Below are 27,300 nucleotides of genomic sequence, written 5' to 3'. Positions count from 1 at the left end.
TTCTCAAGACCTTGCTTCCGTCAATCACAGGTACTGGTGTTAGGTGGGTTCCTGGCTACTGTATCGTTGCGATCGGAGGGTTTCGTAGGTGGTCAGTATCCTTTAGACAGCTTCACAGTGCGTCATTCTCGCTCCAGCTAGCTATGGAGGTAGATCACACAGGTACACTTCATAATGGTATAGCAACTCAGCCACGCCTGCATCCCACACTATTTTGTCAAAGTGTCTTATGTCGTAAATTTTGTAAATATTTACCGAGATTTTGCAAAGTACGCCATTATGTCATTAAATTACATCATTTCTGGCGAAAGGACGACATACACGTATTAAGACATATACTATGACATGACTTATACTAGTAATGCTGGGATGACATTGATTTGCTATGTATCAGGAGTTTATTCACCATGTTGTGGTATTTTTTAAACATTTAAAGTGTTAGCAATACTGTATTTGTTGGTAATAAAGCCTTGTAAACGTTGTTTAACGTGGAATATCAGTGAAACTAACATTTCAAGTCTCACCAAAAACGTGTTTGTTGTTAAACGTTGCGCTGCAGAAATTCTTTATTTTGGAGTGTCGACGTTTTTTAAAAAATAATGTGCTGCAGTAATTGGTCAAAATCATATTTACACATATCTTAAGACAGAGATGTAGGTGTTTGTAAAATCGGTAAAACTGCAATAAATTAACTCAAAATTATAAAATAACAATCATCAGGGGATGGGACTAGTTTTACTTACACGTCTTCTTATTCTGCTTTTGGGATGGACTCAGCCAGTGCTTCATGATGATACTTCCATTATGTTTTCTACAGACCTCTAGTGATGAATTCCGCAAATTTCCTCATAAAGGATGAGGGGGAGGGCGAAGGAGCTTGAATACTATTTGTCCAGTGAGGAGCGGGCCAGGGGAGTTGTGGGTGACCTTAAAGGTATAAGTGGACTGAACCAGTAACAACTAATTTTCAGAATGAAATTTTCACTTTGCAGCGGAGTGTGGGCTGATATGAAACTTCCTGGCAGATTAAAACTGTGTGCCGGGCTTAGAGTCGAACTAATTTGTACCAGAACCAACAGTGGCTTAGATGCTTGGACAGACCTGGGGAGGGAAGGCAGACCTTCAATGTAAAACAGCCAAGTGCTTTGCCTGGCTTTGGGAAGGGGGAGTTGGGGTAGGCTTGTATACAACTCTCCCAATGATACGCTCCTTAGTCTGGCGCTGATGACCGCGCAGTTGAGCGCCCCATCATTATCGTACCCTCCTTATTAGTGGGTTGAACTAGATGTAACAGATCATAACCATTTGGAAGTTGAACTGGCAGTGCTCCACAACTCAGAGCAACACTTAGTAATAGCCATGGGATGAAACCTGACCATGAAAATATAGATGCGACTGGTGCTGCAATCCTATGCAGATCGCTTCCCACTATGCAATGTACTATGGTTCCTTCACTTTGAATGCCTGTGTAGAACATGGAAAGGATGACTGTTTAAATGCCTTTTCTCACTGTAATTACTTTGTGCTCCCTTTGGAGTGTAATATCTTCTGATAAATGATTAAATTTTTTCTTTCATTCACTTGTGAACCTGTCATCATCAACATGGGAAACATCGTCCAAACCAACTGGTGATACTCTCCAGTTGCATGTCTTCTGTAGTCACACATTACTCTCAGTAAACACCATCACTTATTGGGCTGGCTGTCAATGGAATGTATTTACTGTATGTTTCTGCAGAACCAAATAGTTATTTATCATACTCGTAAATATTGTTAACAGAAATGACCAAGAAAGTTTTAGTTTCCTTAGCTCTACGATGATGATATGGCTCTGGATTTAACTAAGGTTCGAACAGAATTAGAAATAACAAGATACTGAGCTGGAATAATTATCTGTTATTTAAATAAACTAAATCTATGTTGTACTTTTTTCTGTGCAATTAAATTTAGTGATACTCTTCTTTCAGTCCAAGTAGCACATTAGGTCAAGCTACAAGATGCCTCACTTCAAACGAAAATGTTCTTAACTATCTCACTTAAGAGCATTTTTTTGTTTCTCGAAATTGCGTTGTTTAATTGCTTTTCATGATCCATTTCGAAAGTTCATTCCTCTGAGGCATCCATGTTTTTAAATTACTTTTAAATTTCATTTACTTTCTAACAACCATATATATAAAAATCATGAAAGTTCATTGCCTTCAGACCTTAAAACACATCATTATTTCTATTTATGTACTTAGAGTTTTCCGTCACTTCACATGATTCTGCCAGAGAGTATGCCTGTATCATTTATCGTCTCTAGGTCAAAAGCTGCTACCTGCCTGGAGATATTGTAACTTTCTTGAACTCAGATCCATTTAAGCATTTTCAAAGCTCTTCTTAGAATGCGTCATTCATATTAGAAACAAAAAAACTTTATAATATTATTTAGTGTCCTGACTCATATTCATACTTATTCCCTTTTTCACAGTACTAAGATGGTTGACAGTAAAATGATAGGAAAGAGAAAAAATACGTGACCACTACAGATATCAGGTCAAAAGGTGACTGGAGACTGTCTCCCTTTAAGAATCAGCTACCCAACGTATACATTTTCATCACTATCACACATACAAAATTAACTCCGCCCGGACAGGCCTTGGAAGGACCAACGGTACCGACACTTGCGAAATTAGATATATTTAATGTGTGATTATTATATCAAAATATACTTTTTGTACTTGTTTCAAACGTTCTTGTACACACACTGTCTCCGAGTTAAGCAATGCTCACAAGAGTATGTCGGTAATTGGACACTGTGTAATGAAGTCACAATGGACACTTATTCTTCAGATCCAGTTCACATTATATGATTGTATTCTACTCTAAATCAACGTTACCCAAATTACAGTATCCTGCCATCTCATTTTGCCTACTAAATGTGTAGAAACTTCATAGTGCTACAGAAACATTATTCTACCATTATGCCTATTGGTTCCTTATTCCAGAATGTTCTCAATTTCACCCTCTAATCTCTCCTATTTTTGAAACGTAATTCAGTAACACCTATTTTACGCATATAAATTTTACTTACCACTAAATTGTATTCATACTTAGCAAAAGAAGATAATACCCTTTTATTTCCGCTCATCTGAAAAGTAATTCTCTCTTAAAATTTCTGTCCTTCATTGCCTCTTCTTGTCTACTTATTTTACTGATAACTAGAATACAGAAAAAAACACTTCCTGCTCAATTCCTTTACACTTTAATCTCACCTTTTCCTCAGCAATACGTAACTCAGCTTTTTGGTTAAATAGCCAGATTAAACTCTCGTCTTTGGTAGCACAAACAGATGGGATTACAAATTTATCACATGTTAAAATGCTCAACTGGAATAATACTCTTGTAATAAATAACTAATGTTTGTAATTTATATTAATAATTCTCTTGTTTCAGCTCCTATATTTATATTGTTAAACAGGATCCATTGTTTCTTTTTCTGTTTACCATTTCTGTTGTTGAATTTCTTTTTGGGACCTATTTCGTAAATTCATTGCTTTTAATACAACCATTTTTCTAATTTAGTTTTAAGGGTCATTTCCTTTGAGAGAATCATATTCATAACAGACACGAAAGTTAATTCCTTTCAAATATTGAAACTGTAATCACATAGATATACTTAGTTTTTCATTACTTCACATCATTGTATGAGAGAGTCTGCCTATAGCATTTATCGTCTGTGGCTCAAGAGCTGCATCCTGTCGGTAAAAACTGTATCAGTTTCTTGTACTCTGTTTCTCTTTAGTATCTTCAAAGCTTGCCTTGGTACATGTCGTTCTTATTAGAAACCAACAGAAACTTTGGAGTGTTATTTCGCAAGATGAATTACATTCATAATCATTGCCTTTCTTTTAGCACTAGGATGGTCGACAGTAAAATGAAAGGAAAGGTAAACAAACATGCAACCACTACAGATGTCAGGTCTGGAGTGGTACATAGGGGGTTGTAGAGTCAAAGTTCATTACTTAGTAACAATGGCTGTGTGTGAGTATGATTTGGCAGAATAGTCTACATTGAAGTGTCTGCCACTGTCATTCTGATGACGACGCGTATTTGCATCTCATGGATTGTTGGTTAGGACATAGTGTGAAGATAACATCCAAATCGCAGATTTGTAACATTTCATTCAATGTCATTAGTAAGGTACTGTATTTCATATTCAAAGAATCCAAACATATTATTTGTAATATTTTGTTCTCAAGGTTTCATCAACGTGGTGGCGTTACCTTCTTTTCTCGAGGTCAATGAAACCTTCGCTGGACAAACTGCTGTGGTCAGCGGCTGGGGACTGACCAATACCAGTGGTAAGTGTGCTTCCTTTGTTCACTTTGAGGCATCTATTGAAAAACAGCAAGTTACTAGGCTAGAATACTACTGCCTGGTAACTGATTTTAGAATTACTTGACAGAATGCTCCCTTGTTGTTGTTGTTGTTGTCTTCAGTCCTGAGACTGGTTTGATGCAGCTCTCCATGCTACTCTATCCTGTGCAAGCTGCTTCATCTCCCAGTACCTACTGCAACCTACATCCTTCTGAATCTGCTTGGTGTACTCATCTCTCGGTCTCCCTCTACGATTTTTACCCTCCACGCTGCCCTCCAATGCTAAATTTGTGATCCCTTGATGCCTCAAAACATGTCCTACCAACCGATCCCTTCTTCTAGTCAAGTTGTGCCACAAACTTCTCTTCTCCCCAATCCTATTCAATACCTCCTCATTAGTTACGTGATCTATCCACCTTATCTTCAGTATTCTTCTGTAGCACCACATTTCGAAAGCTTCTATTCTCTTCTTGTCCAAACTAGTTATCGTCCATGTTTCACTTCCATACATGGCTACACTCCAAACAAATACTTTCAGAAACGACTTCCTGATACATAAATCTATATTCGATGTTAACAAATTTCTCTTCTTCAGAAACGCTTTCCTTGCCATTGCCAGTCTACATTTTATATCCTCTCTACTTCGACCATCATCAGTTATTTTACTTCCTAAATAGCAAAACTCCTTTACTACTTTAAGTGCCTCATTTCCTAATCTAATTCCCTCAGCATCACCCGATTTAATTTGACTACATTCCATTATCCTCGTTTTGCTTTTGTTAATGTTCATCTTATATCCTTCTTTCAAGACACTGTCCATTCCGTTCAACTGCTGTTCCAAGTCCTTTGCCGTCTCTGACAGAATTACAATGTCATCGGCGAACCTCAAAGTTTTTACTTCGTCTCCATGAATTTTAATACCTACTCCAAATTTTTCTTTTGTTTCCTTTACTGCTTGCTCAATATACAGATTGAATAACATCGGGGAGAGGCTACAACCCTGTCTCACTCCTTTCCCAACCACTGCTTCCCTTTCATGCCCCTCGACTCTTATGACTGCCATCTGGTTTCTGTACAAATTATAAATAGCCTTTCGCTCCCTGTATTTTACCCCTGCCACCTTTAGAATTTGAAAAAGAGTATTCCAGTGAACATTGTCAAAAGCTTTCTCTAAGTCTACAAATGCTAGAAACGTAGGTTTGCCTTTTCTTAATCTTTCTTCTAAGATAAGTCGTAAGGTCAGTATTGCCTCACGTGTTCCAACATTTCTACGGAATCCAAACTGATCTTCCCCGAGGTCTGCAACTATCAGTTTTTCCATTCGTCTGTAAAGAATTCGCGTTAGTATTTTGCAGCTGTGGCTTATTAAACTGATAGTTCGGTAATTTTCACATCTGTCAGCACCTGCTTTCTTTGGGATTGGAATTATTATATTCTTCTTGAAGTCTGAGGGTATTTCGCCTGTCTCATACATCTTGCTCACCAGCTGGTAGAGTTTTGTCATGACTGGCTCTCCCAAGGCCGTCAGTAGTTCTAATGGAATGTTGTCTACTCCGGGGGCCTTGTTTCGACTCAGGTCTTTCAGTGCTCTGTCAAACTCTTCACGCAGTATCGTATCTCCCATTTCGTCTTCATCTACATCCTCTTCTATTTCCATAATATTGTCATCAAGTACATCGCTCTTGTATAAACCTTCTATATACTCCTTCCACCTTTCTGCCTTCCCTTCTTTGCTTAGAACTGGGCTGCCATCTGAGCTCTTGATATTCATACACATGGTTCTCTTCTCTCCAAAGGTCTCTTTAATTTTCCTGTAGGCAATATCTATCTTACCCCTAGTGAGATAAGCTTCTACATCCTTACATTTGTCCTCTAGCCATCCCTGTTTAGCCATTTTGCACTTCCTGTCGATCTCATTTTTGAGACGTTTGTATTCCTTTTTGCCTGCTTCATTTACTGCATTTTTATATTTTCTGCTTTCATCAATTAAATTCAATATTTCTTCTGTTACCCAAGGATTCCTAGCAGCCCTCGTCTTTGTACCTACTTTATCCTCTGCTGCCTTCACTACTACATCCCTCAGAGCTACCCATTCTTCTTCTACTGTATTTCTTTCCCCTATTCTTGTCAATTGTTCCCTTATGCTCTCTCTGAAACTCTGTACAACCTCTGGTTCTTTCAGTTTATCCAGGTCCCATCTCCTTAATTTCCCACATTTTTGCAGTTTCTTCAGTTTTAATCTACAGGTCATGCTCCCTAGGGATCGCCAAAAGCAGTTCCCGCCATTTTCTACGGTTTTAGTTGTTGCTAAGACAAGATTGTCCTTAATGCAGCATTTGTAAATGCTTCGAGCTCTACATATTTAAGGGAGGCATTTAAACTACACACATAAAAAAAAGTTTTGCATTACCTCGTTTCCGAGAGCTCTGGAACCTGTACAGAAATTTGGAACAGAGATCAACATAAACATCATTTACGCCCTTCTTATTGTCCACGAAAACCACACATTGCATGTCGTTCCACTATACAGCGAGACCTTCAGAGGTGGTGGTCCAGACTCCTGCACACACCAGTACTTCTAACACATAGAAGAACATCCCCTTGCATTGATGCATGCCTGTATTCGTCGTGACATATTAACCACAAGTTCATGAAGGTACAGTTGGTCCAGATTGTCCCACTCTTGCAGCCCTTCTCAATCTATCCCAATCATGTTCGATAGAGCTCATGTCTGGAGAACATGCTGCCCACTAGTAGAGCGATGTCCTTATCATGAAGGCAGTCATTAACAAGATGTGGACGATGGGGACGCAAATTGTTATCCATGAAAACGAATACCTCTTTAATATGCTGCCGATATGGTTACACTGTCCATCGGCAGATGGCATTCACGCATCGTACAACCATTATGGCGTTCCTAGACCACCAGCGGCATACGTTGGCCCAACATAATGCTACCCCAAAACAGCAGGGAACCTCCACCTCCTGCAATAACTGGTAAGTGTGCGTAAGGCGTCCAGCCCGACCGCGTTGCCTCCACACAGGTCTTCGACGACTGTCTGGTTGAAGGCATATGCGACACTCATCGCTGTCGAGAACGTGATGCCAATCCTGAGTGGTCCATTCGGCATGTTGTTGGGCCCATCTCTACCATGCTGCATGGTTACAATGATGGGCCTCGCAATGGACGTCGGGAGTGAAGCTGCGCATCATGCAGCCTATTGCGCACAGTTTGAGTCGTAACATGACGTTTTGCAGCTCTATGAAAAGCATTATTCAACATGATAGCGTTCTCCAAGCCATAATCAGTAGGTAGCTGTCATCCACTGCAGTAGTAGTGCTTGGGCGACCAGAGCGAGGCATGTCTTCGACAGTTGCTGTCTCTATATCTCCTCCACGTCCAAACAACATCGCTCTGATACGCCTGGACACTTCCCTTGTTGACCCTCGAATTTACCTTTTGTGAAATTACTGGATTACTCGATGTTGAGAAACTAGTTAAAAGAAATATTATCAGTTCAATATGCATACATGTTGTAAGGAAAAACATCATGATTACGTCACAAGCGAACATGCCTGACGTAATATTGACCACAAAAAATGGAGTAAGGAACATCTACAGGCTCCCATCTAGTTTCTTTGAGGGCTTGGTAGTAACCTACATTTCTGACTAGTTTTTGTATGTCGAGTCAGTAGTGGCTACAAAAACATCAGTCAGGAGACAAAATTGATTCTTAATATCATTTTTCGGTTGAAATTCATATATACACAAATATTATACAGTGGGAATTTTATTATTTTGGGACATCTGTTTATACAAATTTAACTGTGCTGGGTTTTCAAGATGTTCCAGAAGATCGTTGTTCTATGAACATGGTCCCTTCCTCCACAGGTACTTGTTGGGAATGTAAGTCAGATTTGATACAAATTTTATCAGCCCAGGTTATATGAAATTACAGATTACCTCCAGGAATTTAATAGACTGTTTGAAAAATCAAGTGCTGCAAGCAATGAAAACGCCATGGGACTATATTATAAACTTGTCAGGTGCCTCTCATATTGCTTAGGTTTGGAGGACCTGGACACTTAAATTGAATAGATTACCTTATTAGTTATAGAGAAACAAAATGATTTGTTATATATTGAATTGATTCAAACAACACAAAATTCACAAAAACACACAAATGGAGAGATTACAAAAGAACTTTATTACAACTTTACACAGACAGAGTAATACAAGAATAATAAAAGTAATGATTATAATGCTCACTGCCAGCATTATACTGGACAATTATGGTTATATTCTGCCCAAACACATGAAGGACGTGACTGGTGCATGCACCTCTGATGTAGAACTTTATAGTTATATACGAAAAAATTACAATTAAATTTTATCAGTCAGAACAGATTAGACAACAGATTAAAAAATAAAGGACAAATAAGATCATTACAAAATGCAGGAATGTAAATGATTAATATAAACATTCAACATTAACAAAATCTATTATTTTCATCCTTAGTAAGTGTTTACAAAATATGACCCAAACATTGTCAAAAAAGGTAAACGAAATAGAAAAGTAAATGAACAATTAAAAGAAGAGTGTAAAACATAGAAAGACAGTCAAGATCGGAGTATGAAAATTTTTTAAAAGATCAACCAGTTAAACAAGGAATCAAAGGAATAGGTGATATTCCATTAAAAAGCAACTGAGGAAAGCAAATGACAAAAGGTTTCTTATCATCTAAATGATTTAGAAAATTGGGCGATATTCCACCAACCACACAACATGAAAGTTAACAACCTAATTACATTTTAAGTGAACCAGATATACAAGATTTATTGAATCAATATCTAGAAGAAATTAAATATAGAAAAAAGTTAAAATAGACGAAGACTAAATGAGTATTGAATAAATATGAGTGAGTTTTTGGATAAAGAGCTAGATTTAAGTATATTGGACGATTACCAGTGAAATATGATAACTTAAAAACTGGCGAAATAGAATATGAAGGTACAGATGAATTAATGAATCCTTTAACTGAAAACCTATTACTATGGACGATTCAGGTGAAGAATTTGACAACTTTGATTTACAAAGATATGCTTGAATTTTTTCGATTTCAGTGCAGTACCTAATGAAAATAATCGAAATAAAATTAAATCAAGCAAGGTAAATATATATAAAAATTTGTTAAAAGTAATTGTTGAAGAATATTTCCTTAGTTTTTGGGTAAGGACTTTCAACAATTCATTAGATAAAATTGGTGTACAATTAATAAAAATATGTTCAGAAAAGCAAACCAAATATGTTTTGATGACTGAGAATCTACAATAAATTGATAGATTTAAAAAAGGTAACAAATAAATTTAAGAGTTTTATTATTAATATTCCAGAAGGAATTCTATATTTGATTGGAACATTGGAGAATAACCCTTTTACATTTTGGAAATTCCAAAAAATATAGGGAATCGTTAGTTAAAGTACTAATTAACGAACTACATTTTGAATTAGTTATTCCTGATTATAGATATTGTGGCAGTGGAATAAGATTAGAAGAATGATTATGTAGAGGGGTACTGGAATTAATCATTAGACAGTGCTTGTAAAGTAGATGAATTTTTTTGATAGAGATAATGCTTTAGAGAAATGCAGTAAAGCTGAGAAAGAAATTCAGGTAACTGGGAAACAAGAAATGTATTCTGAAGATGTGTTACTTGGTGAAAAATTGGTGGCAACAGCTGTTGGAAGAATAATATATGGAAAAAGCAAATTAGGTATGGGTATTGAAACGGATGATAAATTTTTTATCAGTATACATAAATAATAATAGTGCTGATTATACTTTACACCCAAGTGATAAAATTAAACCAATATCAATTAAACTTAAATAAAATAATGTACAATTAAACAGTATCAACAATTTTAACTGATACTAAAAAAAGAAAAAGATAAAAGACTGGTGGGAATTTAGTTATTACATTAAGTGTTCCTGTAGTGAAATAAATTGCTGAATATGTAATGAAAAAGAAAGAAAACTCTGGATTAACGAATTGAAAGGAGCAATTTTTCCTATTTTATTGGTTGTTTTGTGCAATTTGTTCAGCAATTGGTGATATTTCTTCTGTTGTTTTATTTGCTGATAATAAACAGAAATTTGATAAACAATTACAAAAACACAAAAGATGTAATTAAACAATGGGAAATAAAGGTACTGGATTGAAAAAGTAAAACAAATTGGAAAAATAATTAAAGCACATAATAAGAATTTAGCTAATTTTAATGTAGGAGAATTAGTTGAACAAGTAAAAATTTAATATTTTAGAGGTTTATTCCCGATTAATTGTCCAAGAAACCAAAAAAATCTTGAATGTGGAATGCTAAATGAAATACATCTGATCATGTTCATAAACACTGGATTTTTTCTTATAAATCTAAAACACAACATTAATTTTGGCTTTATTTTGTGGAACTATACCAAAAGAAATAGTTAATTAAATGGGGGAAAATGAGATATATCATCAATATAAAACAGAGTTTCAATAAATTTATTTGTAGTCATTTATGTGTATTTATCTTAAAACTATTATCAAATGTTATAACTTCAATGAAATTTTAAATGCCAATAACTGACATTTTTGGAAATAAGACAAATCTTAAATACACTGAAAAATTGAATTACAAATAAAATGGAAAAATACATAATGAATAATATATTACAAAAATAATAATTTCAATTAACATATAAAATAAAATATGTGATAAGCAAAGTATTGAGTTTGTATTTATTCCCCCAAATGAAACAAATATTATTCTTAACAAAGTTGTTATTATTGGTTAAAATGTTTCTTCAAGTGTGTGTGATAATCTTTACAAACTAACTAAATCCATCCAATCAATGATTCTAACAGAAGTAGAACAGATACTGTTAAAACTGTGCCAGTCGATTTAAAAGTACTTTTATTTGGTGAATTGTTGTTAGATTGAAATGAAGACAATAGATTAAAACAGTATTCAAGTTTTTATCTGTATAAATTGACTATCATGCTTCACATTCTGTCCTTCAAGAGAATCAACCAACCCTTCATGATTATCATACCTATCATTTAAAGTGTAAAAAAATTACTGAAAGTGATAATCTCCATAGAATAACAACAACTAAAGCTGGAAGACAAAGAAATGAAGGCTTGCTTCTATTTGTAAAACTAAAAATAATAAAAAAATGTAACTAATAGGTTGAAGATTATAAACACACACACTGAAAATATACTAGGCCCTATGGATGTATTAATAAAGAAATTATTAATGACTTCCATAAAGTAATGAGAAAAAATTTAAAAGATGAAATTTTGTATCTGTTGCTGTAGATGATTTATGGCAATGGGATGTGGTTGACAAGGTAATTTAAGAGGGATTTCAAAAATAAACAAAGGATATAAATATTTATTAACTGTTATTGACAATTTTTCGAAATTTTCTGGTGTCATTGCAATGAAAGAGAAGACAGGTAAAATTGTAGTTATTAATTTTTTTTAAATTTAGAATACATCGTCCAAGAAATTTACCAACAGAGAATGGAATAGAATTTTATAATTATGATTTTCAAAATTCAATGAAAAAATATATATTAATTTACTATTCAAGTTCTTTGGAATTCAAAACATTCATCTTTGAAAGATAGCACAGAAGATTGAAAGGAAAAGTGTGGAAAAAATTTAATTTGCAATGAAATTATAAATGGACTGATTTAGTAAAATGCCTAGTTGATGAATATAATAAAATTCATTCAAAAATAATAATGTAATCGAAAGATGTAAGTAAATAAAATGAATTTTTTACTGTAAACAGTTTATGTAAGAAATTTGGCAGCTACTAAATCTAAATATAAAGTATGTGATAAAGCAAGTTGTACTGATCATACAACAAAAAAAGATGTAGAGAAAATAATATATAAAAGAAAAAATTCATAACTGGAGTAACCAAGCGTCTACTCAAAAAAAAGAGGGAAAATGTTTCGATTATCAGAAACATAAAGGTAGGTATCAAAATTTAGATGTTTTGAGGAAAATCTGTAAAATATATTTGAAAACATAATAAATTAGGCTGTCATGAACAAATATTAAGAAGTATTGAATACATTTCAACTGGAATTGCAACATCATTTGGAAGAACTTAGTATATCTTCATTGTATGATTGTCCTTTAGGACTTAGTACAACAAAATTGTACTAACTAAACAACAGCTAAAATTTACTATTTTTAACGATTTTATAACTTGATCTTTAAAACAGTCTTTTGTCAAGAACCTAAATTTTAACTTTTAAAATTTAATATTTTTAGCAATTTTTAAAAGTGAGCCAGATCTGTGTTTTGTGTACTGTTTCCAACAGAGCATTGCTGACCCACTGCCAGCTTGTTTCCATCCAACAGTAAAGGTGCTAAAGAACTGCTCACCTTGAAGTTGAAGGATTCGCTCACTCCTATCAGCATGATGTACAAGGTATTGGGACTCATCGGATCCTGAAATGCTCTGCCACTACGCCAACATCCAGTGGAAATGGTCACTTATCCACTTCAATCGTACCCATTTCAGTCATGGTTGCTGATGTCGTGGTGTTAACATTGGCACATGCATAGGTCGTCGACTGTGGAGGCTCATCCTTAGGATTGTTTGGTGCACTGTGTGCTCAGACACACTTTTATTCTGCCCAGCATGGAAGTCTGATGCTAGTTCTATGACAGTTCGCCACATCGAGTAAAACTGAAGTATTATCAGGTGTTCCCCAGGGAAGCGTCCTGGGACCTCTACTGTTCCTGATCTATATAAATGACCTGGGTGACAATCTGAGCAGTTCTCTTAGGTTGTTCGCAGATGATGCTGTAATTTACCGTCTAGTAAGGTCATCCGAAGACCAGTATCAGCTGCAAAGCGATTTAGAAAAGATTGCTGTATGGTGTGTCAGGTGGCAGTTGACGCTAAATAACGAAAAGTGTGAGATGATCCACATGAGTTCCAAAAGAAATCCGTTGGAATTCGATTACTCGATAAATAGTACAATTCTCAAGGCTGTCAATTCAACTAAGTACCTGGGTGTTAAAATTACAAACAACTTCAGTTGGAAGGACCACATAGATAATATTGTCGGGAAGGCGAGCCAAAGGTTGCGTTTCATTGGCAGGACACTTAGAAGATGCAACAAGTCCACTAAAGAGGCAGCTTACACTACACTCGTTCGTCCTCTGTTACCCACCTTACCAGGTGGGATTGACGGAGGACATCGAGAGGGTGCAAAGAAGGGCAGCTCGTTTTGTATTATCGCGTTATAGGGGAGAGAGTGTGGCAGATATGATACACGAGTTGGGATGGAAGTCATTACAGCATAGACGTTTTTCGTCGCGGCGAGACCTTTTTACGAAATTTCGGTCACCAACTTTCTCTTCCGAATGCGAAAATATTTTGTTGAGCCCAACCTACATAGGTAGGAATGATCATCAAAATAAAATAAGAGAAATCAGAGCTCGAACAGAAAGGTTTAGGTGTTCGTTTTTCCCGCTCGCTGTTCGGGAGTGCAATAGTAGAGAGATAGTATGATTGTGGTTCGATGAACCCTCTGCCAAGCACTTAAATGTGAATTGCAGAGTAGTCATGTAGATGTAGATGCCCTCTTTTACCAGTTTGTCCAGCCTACAACGTGTGGCATCTCTAACACACAAGCCCACGACATGTGGATGTGGTTTCACCTTGGTTTCGCGACGTGTTGAAGACACTCACCACAGCACTCCTCAAACATCCGACAAGTCATGCAGTTTCCGAAATGCTCGTGCCGAGCCTCCACGCGATTAAAATCTGCCCTCTGTCAAACTCAGATAGATCATGCTGTTTCACCATTCGACATATAGACAGCAAGACACTGATAATACATGCATTGTTTGTTTCTGACTAGAAGTCATTCCTCACTAGGTGTCACTAATCACATGGGCAGATTTGTATTAATAGTATGTCAGTGGTCATAATGTTCTGGCTGATCACTATATTTTGTTTTTGGTACAGCATCTAACGTCCCAAACACAGCAGGATATGGCAACTGATCTTCTGAAGATTCAACCTAAAGTTAGCTAACAGATGGTGTTCTCACGCCTACCACACCCCAGTCCCCTGTTCTACTCTTTGTCCTTACATCCATTCACAGGTACCGGCAGGATTAGCACTGAGGATCTCACCTGGCCGCTTGTGTAATCTGTTAACATCAAAATCCTCAAGAGCGTGCGAAAGGCTGGAAACATGTCACCGCTTCACATATAAAAGTAATGATGTTATCGTCTCCTTTCTGAAAAACTGCCTGCTGCAGCTCGCGAACCCAGTTTATCCTGTAAAGCGTGTCCACCTGTGTGTCGCTACTAAAGACCCAATATATATTCGAATCTGCTTACAGTAGTCAAACCTGTGATCTGTAGTTTTTACCCAGTTTCATTGCCCCACACTCCCATTACAAAATAAACAATTCCTTCATGCCTTATGATGTTTATATTCGGTGTCAATAAATTGCTTTTTTTCAGGAACACTGTTCTTGCTGTTGCGAGACTCAAGCAACCCACAGTATATCCTGTATTAACTCGATTACATTACAGAGCATCTTTCTATGGCGTCATCCATTCTGACCAACTGATGTTTCAATTTCTTTGTCATCCCTGATACAATTAAAGTAAGGTTACCATACAAATGACAATGAAACATAAAAATTATAATTCTTTTCATAGAATATACAACTGTAAATATAATTTGCAGATATATTCACATTAATTCTGAGCTTCTGTTTATTTTTTTCTTTAATTTCTTTGTTGTGATATCAGTCTGAGATACTTGATTACTGAATGTCACAGCATTTACTAATTAATAATTGCAAAATAGTCAGCAATGTACATGCATGAGCTGTTAGGCTGACTGTGCAATAATTACCGAACTTGGCAGCTCTCGCAGTCTTCGGAATTGTGTTGATATTTTCAGGAAGAAAGATTGAATGTTACGCGACTCATACATTCTGCACACCTACGTTAATAGTCGTTTTGTGCCACTTCCCCCAATTATTTTAGAATTTCTGATGAAATTCTATGTTATTTGATCTTAAGTCCTCCAAAGCTCTTTTAAATTCTGACTCTAATACTGGGTCACATATCTCTTCTAAATCGATTCCTGTTTCTTCTTCCCCTGATAGAGGCTTTCAGTGAATTCTTTCCACCTATCCTCTCTCTCCTCTGCATTTAACAGTGGAAAACCCCTTGTACTCTTTATATCACCAACCTTGCTTTTAATGTCACCGAAGGTTGTTTTGACTTTCCTGTACGCTGAGTCTGACCTTCCGACAGTCATTTCTTTTGTGATATCTTCACATTTTTCCCGCAGCCATTTGGTCTTAGCTTCCCTGAACTTCCTTTTAACTCCCCTGAGACTCTTATTTCTATATTCCTTAATTTCCCAGAACATTTTTCTACTTCCCCTCTCATCGATCAACTGAAGTGTTTCTTGTGTTACCCATGGTTTCTTCACAGTTACCTTCTTTGTACCCATATTATTTTTCCACATTCTGTGATTGCCCTTTTTAGAGATGTCCATTCCTCTTAAACTGTTCTGCCTACTGAGCTATTCCTTATTGTTGTAACTACAACCTTAGAGAACTTGAAGCGTGTCTTAGCACTCCTTAGTACTTCCATCTGAAACGGTATGATGAACAGACTGTAAGTGAATGGTGATCGACAACCTAATGCGACCTTCTCCTGTTTGAGCAAGGTGACCTAATTGCGATGGTGTATCGTTCACAGTGTACCAATTCTCCAAGGAACATTGTGTACACCGTCACAGTTGAAAGTTCAAGTTTTTGAAACCTAAGTCACCTTAATGATGTTCTGCAACTTTATGTCTCTAACTGCCGGGCGAATAAAAATGTGTATTTGCAAATGCAGATAAAGTCACCGACTGTCTTTCAATAGACGAAGGGTTAATGATCTCCAGTATTTAGTATTGCTCGTAGCAACCAGTGTTGAGGTAACACATGGTTAGAGACATGCATATCAAATAGCTTTTAGTTCATAAGTTCGCGAGTTCATAGAGGTAAAACGCCGTGTTGAAATGTTATCGCAACGTGACATGTAGTCTCCCGTAGGCTAATAGTATTCAGCTTTCAGTCAGCAAGTTAGGTATGATAACGTAGGTTTTCCCGGCGTATCAAATACTGGTGATTGTCACGGGTTTGCAGCCGGGTTCTATCATCGTGACGACAACACGATATTTCGGCGGACCATCTGGCCGTCATCTTCAGGTGAGATTGAGTGCACAATCACGCCGGAACTGAATAGAGCTCAGATTTGGCGGCTCCTTTATACCGTCTTGGACAGACGCAAATTATTGCCTCGGCTGGGATTGTCTAATGAAAGAATCAATTGAAATATGTCTGTCTGATGATATTATTAACAGAGATAAAGGTTTTCCTTTAAGCAAGACGTGGAATCCTATTTTATCACAGATAAAACAACAACGGTCTGGTTTCCGACCGGCTGCATTTTAATTTTGCGATTCCTCGCTTTTGACAGTTTTGTTTTCACCGTTGGCGCCGCTGCAATTCTTCGCCTCACAGAGAGCAGCTCTTCCGTTGCTAGCGCACGAGCAACGGCCAGTACCCGCGGTATAAAGCAGCCGCCGAATCTGAGGTCTCTTCAGTTCCTGCGTGATTGTGCCGAAATATCGTGTTGTCAGGACGATGGAACCCGACTGCAAACCCGTGAAAATCGTCAGCAGGTTAGCTAGTTTGCCTCTTGACAAATTGGACAGGGCATAAGCGAACGACATTTCCCTTACAACCAAGGCGTAGCCAGGATTTTGACAGAGGGGTGGGGTCCGATTTGTTGCAGAACTTAAGACTATGTTTTTAATTCATTCCTGGAATTTCCATATAGATTGATAAACAATTTTATTCGACAATGATACCGGAGTTTTCATCAACAGGAGTTACACTCTCCTGGCTTAGGAGAGCTGTATTATGACAAACCGCTAAGAAGCAGCCATGCTCCAGTCTCCCTTCATCCTCTAAGGTCATTCTACAGTCTTCTTCTTTCAGTCTGGATTTGAGAGAGGAACTGATCAGGAACGGAGTAGAGTTAATTTTTTTGGACACTGTGGCGGTTACCGCCTGGCTTTTGGAATAAAGAGATCTCTGTTTGTCAGAGAAGCTAGAAAACTTTTTGGTTGTGAAAACGCAAATGATCCGTAATCATTTAACCTTACACTTTCCCAAATTTCCTCATTTAACTATGCATCTCTCACTTCTCGACATGTAAGAGAAATCATTTTCTGCAATACGGAATATCACGGCAGATAAATGCATGAGCTTAAATGACGAGAATTTGATGTATTTATCAGATGGATTTTAGTACCAAGAGTCTCCAAAGAGATGCATCTCTGTTCATTTAAGGAGACGGTCTGCATCTTCAAGGAAATTGGAATCTTTCAGGGAAGAAAGGTATTGGGAGGGAATTTGCTGTGGTCTACAGAAAAGAACTAACCCGTGGAGTTGCTTAAATTCAAGACGTAAAAGCACAGAAAACCATTGCCACGGTTGCTAGCAGACGGATTCAAACCACCTCCTCTCCCGAATGCAGGGATTGCTAGCTCAGCAGCACAACACCTGGAGCTACCCCAAGTCGCCGGAAAATTTGGAACAACTGATTGTCGTACATTGTTGTAATGTTAAATAAAATGCACCAAAACAAAAGATTGAATTCTGGCATTGCATGTTTTTCTTTTAATTCTCCATGGTTAGTCATTTGATAGTGCATGAATGTATGCATATTATAAGATTTAATTAGCCATGGAAATGCTGGATTGAGTTGTTACATTATTATAAGACTGTAAACACACTAGTGGCCTTAAAATTGATACACCAGCTGAAATGCAGATGAACGGGTATTCATTGGACAAGTATATTATACTAGAAGTGCCATGTGATTACATTTTCACGCAATTTGGGTGCATAGACCCTGAGAAATCAGTACCCTGAACAACCACCTCTGGCCGTTATAACGGCCTTGATACGCCTGGGCATTGAGTCAAACAGAGCTTGGATGGCGTGTACAGGTACAGCTGCCCATGCAGCTTCAACACGATACCACACAGTTCATCAAGAGTAGTGACTGGCGTACTGTGACGAGCCAGTTGCTCGGCAATCACTGACCAGACGTTTTCAATTGGTGAGATATCTGGAGACTGTGCTGGCCAGGGCAGCAGTCTAACATTTTCTGTATCGAGAAAGGCCTGAACAGGACCTGCAACATGCGGTCGTGCATCTTCCTGCTGAAATGTTGGGTTTCGCAGGGAACGAATGAAGGGTAGAGCCACGGGTCGAACCACATCTGAAATGTAACGTCCACTGTTAAAATTGCCGTCAATGCGAACAAGAGGTGACTGAGACGTGTTACCAATAGCACCCCATACCATCACGCCAGGCGATACGCCAGTATGGCGATGACGAATACACACGCTTCCAATGTGCGTTCACCGCGATGTCGCCAAACACGGATGCGACCATCATGGTGCTGTAAACAGAACCTGGATTCATCCGAAAAAATGACGTTTTGCCATTCGTGCACTCAGGCGCTCCTGTCTGTGATGCAGCGTCAAGGGTAACCGCAGCCACGGTCTCCGAGCTGACAGCCAATGCTGCTGCAAACGTCGTCGAACTGTTCGTGCAAATGGTTGTTGTCTTGCAAACGTCCCCATCTGTTGACTCAGGGATCGAGACGTGGCTGCACGATTAGTTACAGCCATGCGGATATGATGCCTGTCATTTCGACTGCTAGTGTTACGAGGCCATTGGTATCCAGCACGGCGTTCCGTATTACTCCCCTAAACCCACCGATTCCATACTCTGCTAACAGTCATTGGATCTCGACCAACGCGAGTAGCAATGTCGCGAAACGATAAACCGCAATCGCGATAGGCTACAATCAGACCTTTATCAAAGTCAGAAACGTGAGGTACGCATTTCTCCTCCTTACACGAGGCATCGCAACAACGTTTCACCAGGCAACGCCGGTCACCTGCTGTTTGTGAACGAGAAATCGGTTGGTAACTTTCCTCATGTCAGCACGTTGTAGGTGTCACCACCAGCGCCAACGGTGTGTGAATGCTCTGAAAAGGTAATCATTTGCATATCACAGCATCTTCTACCTGTCGGTAATATTTCGCGTCTGTAGCACGTTATCTTCGTAGTGGAGCAACTTTAATGGCCAGTAGTGTAGATTTGGGACCAAAGTGACAGGGAGGGATGCAGAACGCAGTCAGCTAGGACGAATTCAAAGATCCCGCTGAAAACTTCTTTTAAAACTAACGGGCCTTAGAATGTGCTGTCATCACATATCCCTTCTGCTCTCCCCAAAATGCTCCCCATCACTCCGTATTGGAAGTGGCTTTTGTAGCTGAGTACCATCCAGCTGACCACATTGGGCGACATTTTGCCATTTTCGCAACTAATGACAGAATATTGAGCAAATCTTTTAAAGAAATTCAACCTTGTATACAACACGATTTTTGGGCGACATGGACAAATCCAAGTGTATTTTTATGCACTGATTTCAGTTTACTGCTGTTTGTAATGATATTTGTGCCTTGTGAAGTACTGAAATATTGAAATCCCAAATTTCTACCAGCCTCCAAATAACGAATCCATAACTAACATTAAACTGCTGTAGATAAATAATTAGACTATTATGGTAGTGCATACTTTGTAAGGTGTCAGGCAAATCCAACACCTTCCATGAAAACCCTGTAGTATGTCACATAGCTCCAAATAAATCGTGACATTAAATTAACCAAAGTAATACGAGTAACGAGTGAGCAAATGGAATACCACAGACTAACACAAGAATGCCTAAATGCATGTCGTACCTTCCCACCGTGAGACCGACGCAGTTCCGAGGGGAGAAACGAGAACAGAAGCCGAGAGTAGAATCGTGTTAAGCTAGAAGGCCCTGCGATAAGGGACGGACTGGACACCCACGTCGGCAGCCTACCGCTAAGACTACCACAAGCACGTTTTAGCGTGAGACTTTTTCGCGTCTCTGTTACGTCAAGGACCACCCCCCAGCCCATGTTAGAAGCTAGAGCCCTCCAGAAAAACAGTATAGATCTCACGATAACGCTAAAAGGACCACACCACCTGCAGGTTTTAGCGTGAGACTTTATCGCGTCTTTGTTACGCTGCAAACTTTAAAAACATTGCCTCACCACGAAAAGTATAACGTTTCTCATTGGATAGACAGAATTTCTGTAGGCGGAGCTTAAGGTTAACATTGAGACCCTGATTGGTCAGATGAAAACACAGCCAGATAGATTTTTTAAACCAACTTCGGTAAATTGTAGTAAGAAGAAGTTAGGAGAGAGTTGCTTCCGAGATAGCGAGGTGAGAGGAGCTGTGCTGCCCGCCGCTGCCCTGACACTGGCTAAACACTGACAAGGTAATGAACGCACGCGATGCCGCATTTTTCAGCGCATAAGGCTTCACTCAGAACTGCAGAAGTCTCATCTGTTACACCCCCTTTCTTGGGTAATACTAGTGTCGATCGTTAATTAAAACTCATGGTGTTCACATTTGCCACTTTAAGTAAAGATCTGAAACGCGATGCTTTTTCTGTTATATAGTTATTGAGAAGCCACATCAGCCACTGTAATTTACGACACGTTAGATAAGTTATTAAAGATAATTGAGGGTCACTGTAAACCATTTTGATAGTTTTTCTCTTTTGTCAAACTTAATTTAAACCTACATTATAGATGTGATATGGTATAGGTCATCCTTCGATCCATTGTAGAACTTTAAGACCATTCAGGGAATATTCGTTCACATTTTTGTTGAACGCAGTTGGTTTTTACCATCCTGTATTAAAACATTCCCTTTTATCAATAGCGCAATTTATAAACAATGTTTTGTGAGTAAAATAAAATTTCCAGTGGTAAACGTAACTGCTTTTTCGACGTTATTTTACCAGCTAACTAAAAATAGGAAAGCCTTGAACCCCTTCCACTAAATTTAGTTAGTATTAAGATTCTGTTACAGATAGTGCAGTGGAGCTGACACTGAGATCATTTAGTACTTGGTTATATCATCGCTAGTCTCACTGAACTCTTCTGAATTACACATGTCTTGTGTGGTCTGGCGTCTCCTTACCAGCATCAGGTCCGAGGTTCAAACTAGTTAATTCCCTAAAAAACACGCTCAGAGCGTCGTTGCGCGAAAGTGGTAGGGAGACACGATATAGAACAAACAGACACCACCATGAATGTTTAGAACTTGTTTTTAACTTACCATAAGGCTAGAGGATGAATCAAAATCGATTTTCCTCTTCTTCCTTGTTACAAACTTATCCATAAATGGAAACTATCACAAGAGCACACAGCACGAAGAAACGGTAGCACTAACATTAAACTCAACTGCAATTAATGTACCAGCATTTCGCTTTTGCAACGGCTTATCTCGTGCTTACATTAACCTGTGATCTGCCAATGTTAACCACTTACAAATGTTACCTAGACAAATATATTACCGAAATTTCATTACTCTACATTAATTATTTTTTGGTGTTGCCATTGTTTTCCGTCTGTATATTTTGCCGACCATATCAAGTGCAAAGAATTGTGCACGGTAATGTTGTGGAGTTGGAAACGCTGAAATGTGTTAAATGCATTGGGAGTCGTTATGTGTCACATGTTAATATATTTAAATGGACAGAAGAGTATTACAGCAGATGTGACATCGAGTCTGTATTCTGTCAGCAACAGAGAAGGTCCAAGTGATCTCAGGGAAACATGTAATTGAAACTCCATGACATCCACGAATTTGTCACACGATGTCAGGGCCAAGGGGAACGAATATACAAAGAAGGGAAACGTAGGCCAATGGTTGGATGTAAGTGCTGAAGGAGAGAAATGCGTATGAGGATTGATTGTTATGAGAAATGATGTCATAAGAAGGCAAAGAACGGTGCCGAGTTAGGAGAAGTGATGTTTTGTGAGCTGTGGGAGATGATGTTTAATCAGTATTGACGAAAGCAAAGGACGCCGCAATTTGTGTATGATTTTGTGTAGAGGGTATTTAGCAGTACACGCTGATTTAAATGAGAGTTTTATGTGCTAATGGGAATAAGATAAGAGATTTTTACCGATTCCCAGGTATTGTTAATATAATTTGAGATGTGTGAGAATATTACCCGTGTAATGGAATCAAAACCAAAATAAATATTAAAGATGGACGAACTAGAAGGATTAAATCTTGGTTCGATCAATACAGATGAAGAAAGGTAACGGAATACGGCGAAACAAAACAAGGAATGAAAAAGTAAGTTAAGAGAAACAGGTGAAGTAAAATTGTGGATAGCAACAGATAATGGTGCAGTACAGTTTTTGTGTTGTTTGGATGAATTATTTGTGTGCTTTTGCTACAGATTTGCGTTTTCCAACCTTGAAGAATGCACACTGAACTGAGAAACAGCGACACTGATTTTCACAAATGACACAATGAATGATAATTTAAAATCAACTATTGATATCATAGTAGGAAAAACAGGAATTTTAGGTGGCCACTATAGACTAGAGGTGACAGAAATCACAGCTAGAGAGGGCAATTGTCAGAGAATGAGTTAATATCGCTGGATTTCTCGGGTCTAATGTAATTCACGAGAACTACAACATTACTGAACCCACATACCAATTTCCACCCAAACCGAATTCAATATAATGTCTAATGAACGTGAATTTCGACATTTATGTAAAAATAGAAATGAAGTATACACATAATTTCGAAATTTGAAAAGTTAGCTTCACTTTCATGCTGATAACATTGAATTTGTGAGAAATAAGCAGTTCCACTGTTGTTAAAGAAATAATTTTTGGAGAAGAAGCATTCTTTTCATTGACATAACTATTAACTTCTGTAAACTTAACTAATTTCATTGTTGTTAAAGACATAGCCGTGAGGAAAGCAGCATAAATTTCACTGATGTAATTACCGACTTTTCCCATGATTTTAAAGGGAAATGGTATCCGAGTTGCATATGTTAATGATCTTCGTGAGTGTAAAGATAGTAACAATATGTATTTGTCTTGTGTAAACTGTGTAATGGATTACTGTTCGTAATTTCTTCCGAAATTGCACAAGCGACACAATGACTGGAAATACGAGTAAAATCGCAGACGAGATGTCAAACAATTTACTGGATGGTCTTTGAAGTACAAGGTAGTACGGGACGCACACACCTTTAAACTGGGTCACACGTGGCCAACAGGCACGTAACTGCAGTGATAGGCTGCCATTTGGAACCGCTACCCCAGTAGATGAAAGAGGATGCCGAGTCGTGAGCAACACCGGAAACCCCGACCACTTGCCGACGCTCCAGGAAGGCGGAGAGCGCAGCTGACACGAGGACAAGTTGTTACAAGGATGAGGCCGAAGCGTGGGTCCTACCCCCCCCCCCCCCCCCCCCCCCCAAATCACCTGAATGAAATTACACACGTCGTGGTTGCCATATATTGAAATTGAAAGATATTTTGACTTTGAATCATAAGACGACTAAATGATAAGCGCTATCGATAGTCAGCAAGGCCAACGATATATTTAAACTGTCTATACTTCCATGGTACTGTCCGTTATAGCCCATTCCTATTTTAGCCAGCACCAATTGTTGGTATTGTTTCAGCTCGTTCGTTGTTTTGTTAATCAGTGAACTCTTACTTGAGAGGTGGCCCGGTGGTTAGCACACTGGAGTAGCATTTGGGAGAACGACGGTTCAAACCCACGTCCGGCCATCCTGATTTAGGTTTTCTGTGATTTCGCTAAATCGCTTCAGGCAAATTCCGGAAGGGCACGGCCGACTTCCTTCCTCATCCTTCGCTACTCCGAGCTTGTGCTCTGTCTCTAATGACCTTATTTGTGATCGATTGTCTAGACAGAAGCAGAGAAATGGCTTTGCCAGCATAAGTAATTATTCATAAGATTGGCTATAAATAATTAATCAAGAATTTTAAAAAGGTAATATTCAAAAACACAGTACATAAAAATTATTTACTTTAATATTCTTCAACAAAGCTCTACTTACGTATGGAATGAGAAAAATCTAACAGTCCCAATAATCCATGACAAATATCAGCTGACGTCAACAGTTATGAAAGACTAATTTAATCTAGAACTGCTTGTCTTGAATTGCTTGTTTTATCTCACTGATGAATTTTCGGTTAAAACAAATTAAATATAGAATCAAAAGTATTTAAATTTTAATCTCTTTCTTCAATTTAGGTGTCACCGGTATCAAATGTTTTTCTGAAAACTAATTCGTATATACCTGATAAAAAAGTTTAGTATGTTTTGTTTTGTCTTGTCAGTCGCTGAGTGCAATCGCTTTCCGAATGGAAGGTAACCTGATAAAGTTTAGTATGTTTCTCTGTGCTGATCATTCGTCTGACAACAGCCAGTATGTAACCCTGTACACCAACTTGTGACTGATTCGTCACATCGAAACTGATTCACTCTCTATCATAATGAAATATTTGGGCAAATGGAGTCTGGTAATTTGTACAATGGCATTGACAAGTTACTGCAAAGATTGTTTTTCTGAATTTCGCTATTCATTACTCAGAGATCTCTACAGTGCAAATGGCTTGGGATTGATATTATTTATTTATGTTGGTGCTGGAGAGCGCTGTAACTGGATGTTCACATTGATAAAGAGACACGAAGACGACATAATAAAATTCTTTTCGTTACAGCGACCTGCTGTCCAGAGGTTCTTCAATGGACCGAGGTGACGGTTATTCCCAACTCAGCGTGCACCCAGTTCTACGAGCCGGGTCGCATTATTGAAAGCACGCTATGTGCCGGAAACGAGTACACTGGCATGTGTCCTGTGAGTAGAAAATCTGATTCTTCTTCACCACTTAGGCCTTAACAATTTCTTAATGTGTGGCATTTTCAGACTGGGTTTGTAGCGAAATAGTATTTGCTATTTACAATTAATTAATGATTTATAGTTTACTTCATCGAATTAACAGAACTTGCTGTTGGTAGCTTTATCACACGGTCTGCTTGCATTCACTGATAGCCCGTCAACATACCAAGTAATCTAGTTATGACTCACATCTTGTCTCCTGAGTTTTCCACTTGTTATCAATATGTTGCTGTCAGCAGATGTCAATGTCTCAGAAGCTGCAGGAGGGTGAAATCGTTATATCCATTTCTTCCCTAAGACTTCTGATCGATGATTATGTTGATATCCACACTGGCAAGCGATTTAGGTGGTGACAGTATTATTTACAGCCAGACATTTTGGAACACACAAATATCCACTTCTTTATCTTCATCTTCATTTACATGCTTACTCTGCTATTCGGAACTGAGTGTCTGGCAGAGTGTTCATCAAACCACCTTTAAAGTACTTTTCGACCGTTCCACTCTCGAATGGCATGCGGGATAAACGAACACTTACATCTTTTCTTGCGAGCTCTGATTTTTCTTATTTTATTGTAGCGATAACTTTTCCCCATGCAGGTGGGAGCGAACAAAATATTTTCACCCTCTAAGGAGAAAGTTGGTGACTGGAATTTCATGTGAAGGTCTTGCCGCAGCGCAAAACGCCACCTCAGTTTGTGTATCATATCTGTGGCTCTCTCTCCCATACTTCCTGATAATACAGTTAATTATAAAGTTCTATATATGAATTTGGCATTGTCAGTCATTAAAACATAGAAGGACTATGCGCACCAGCTTGAAGAACATAAAACAGATACTAATACAATCGTTTTATTTCTATAAAATAGATGTATTTTGGGTCATGTAGAAACTTATTGCAGTGAGCACTTAGAAAGCCTATTCTTATGCAATCAGTATTTTTCCGTCGAGGAGTACAATTTAGAAAGAAAAAATAAAATTTTCACTCGATTAATCATCATCTCAGGACCACTTTCCTGGCTGTTAGTCATCAAAGACTATTCATTAGACTTCTTTGGTGCACTTCATTACGCTCTCTGAAGTGATGGTGACATTCGCGACATACAGCGCCCGAGGCAGGAGAATTTCTTGGCAACAGGTGTGAAGATGACGGTTCACCTCTTTGTCTCTACACACACACAAACACACACACACACACACACACACACACACACACACACACACACACACACACGCACAAGCAAAGTCTTGTGTCTCCCACCTGGTATCCAAGCTTCACATTAAGAACCTCACGACAGGCATTCCACACTATATAGGAGTACTGTGTCTTCTACATTCGTTCCCTTTGGCTTAATTACTTCTGGCCAATGAGATGGTAGCTACAGCATTGCCGAGTCAATACAGAATCATTTCAGTACGTCCTGAGTGGGTATGTGAGTAGGCCAGTGACAGGAGCTAGAAGTGTTCATTAGACTGTATTGTTGGGGATCGGTCGTAGCAAAAGTTAAAGGTACGGTTGAGAGCAAGATTTGTATTAAGAAGTGGATTGGTTCTTCATTAATAATTACATATATCAGGGTTAAACAGAAGGGTGTTATCTTTAAAGTGGGAGTAGAACTAAAGTTACTTTCTGGGATTCTCGCGGATTAATGACATACAGGAGAATGTGCTACATGTCGAAGCTATTGTCGGTGAAATAATTAAGACTGTAAATATAGTGGCTCCTTTAGAGTGACAATCCCTCGGTGTGAATTTGCAGAAGCGTGGGTATGGGGCATTAGTTAGGAGCTTTCATTGTTGAGAACCACTATGCCAAGTTTACATGCATCGTGTTATGTTTTATAACAGATACTGATAATGTGTAGTTACCAAGTTGATGACTGTTACAGATACATCATGAACATGTAGATAAAAATGTATTGTATGTGCCAGACGTGAGCTGTTGTTCAGTCGCCAGGTACT

The 27,300-nt window shown here is 38.2% G+C and overlaps 1 protein-coding gene across 1 annotated transcript in view; it reads left to right on the top strand.

Moving 5' to 3' along the window:
• The window catches only part of LOC126291533 (brachyurin-like), an 81,246-nt gene that overhangs the window by 41,222 nt on the left and 12,724 nt on the right, over positions 1-27,300 (top strand). Inside the window, exons 4-5 of the mRNA XM_049985034.1 lie at positions 4,242-4,343; positions 25,161-25,297. Coding sequence (XP_049840991.1) covers positions 4,242-4,343; positions 25,161-25,297 — 239 coding nt within the window. The remainder of the gene's footprint in view (positions 1-4,241; positions 4,344-25,160; positions 25,298-27,300) is intronic.

This window comes from Schistocerca gregaria, chromosome 9 (genome assembly GCF_023897955.1).
Source record: "Schistocerca gregaria isolate iqSchGreg1 chromosome 9, iqSchGreg1.2, whole genome shotgun sequence".
Classification (NCBI taxonomy): Eukaryota; Metazoa; Arthropoda; class Insecta; order Orthoptera; family Acrididae; genus Schistocerca; species Schistocerca gregaria.
The sequence above is the reverse complement of the archived record's forward strand: the minus strand, read 5'-3'. Positions and strand labels throughout refer to the sequence as shown.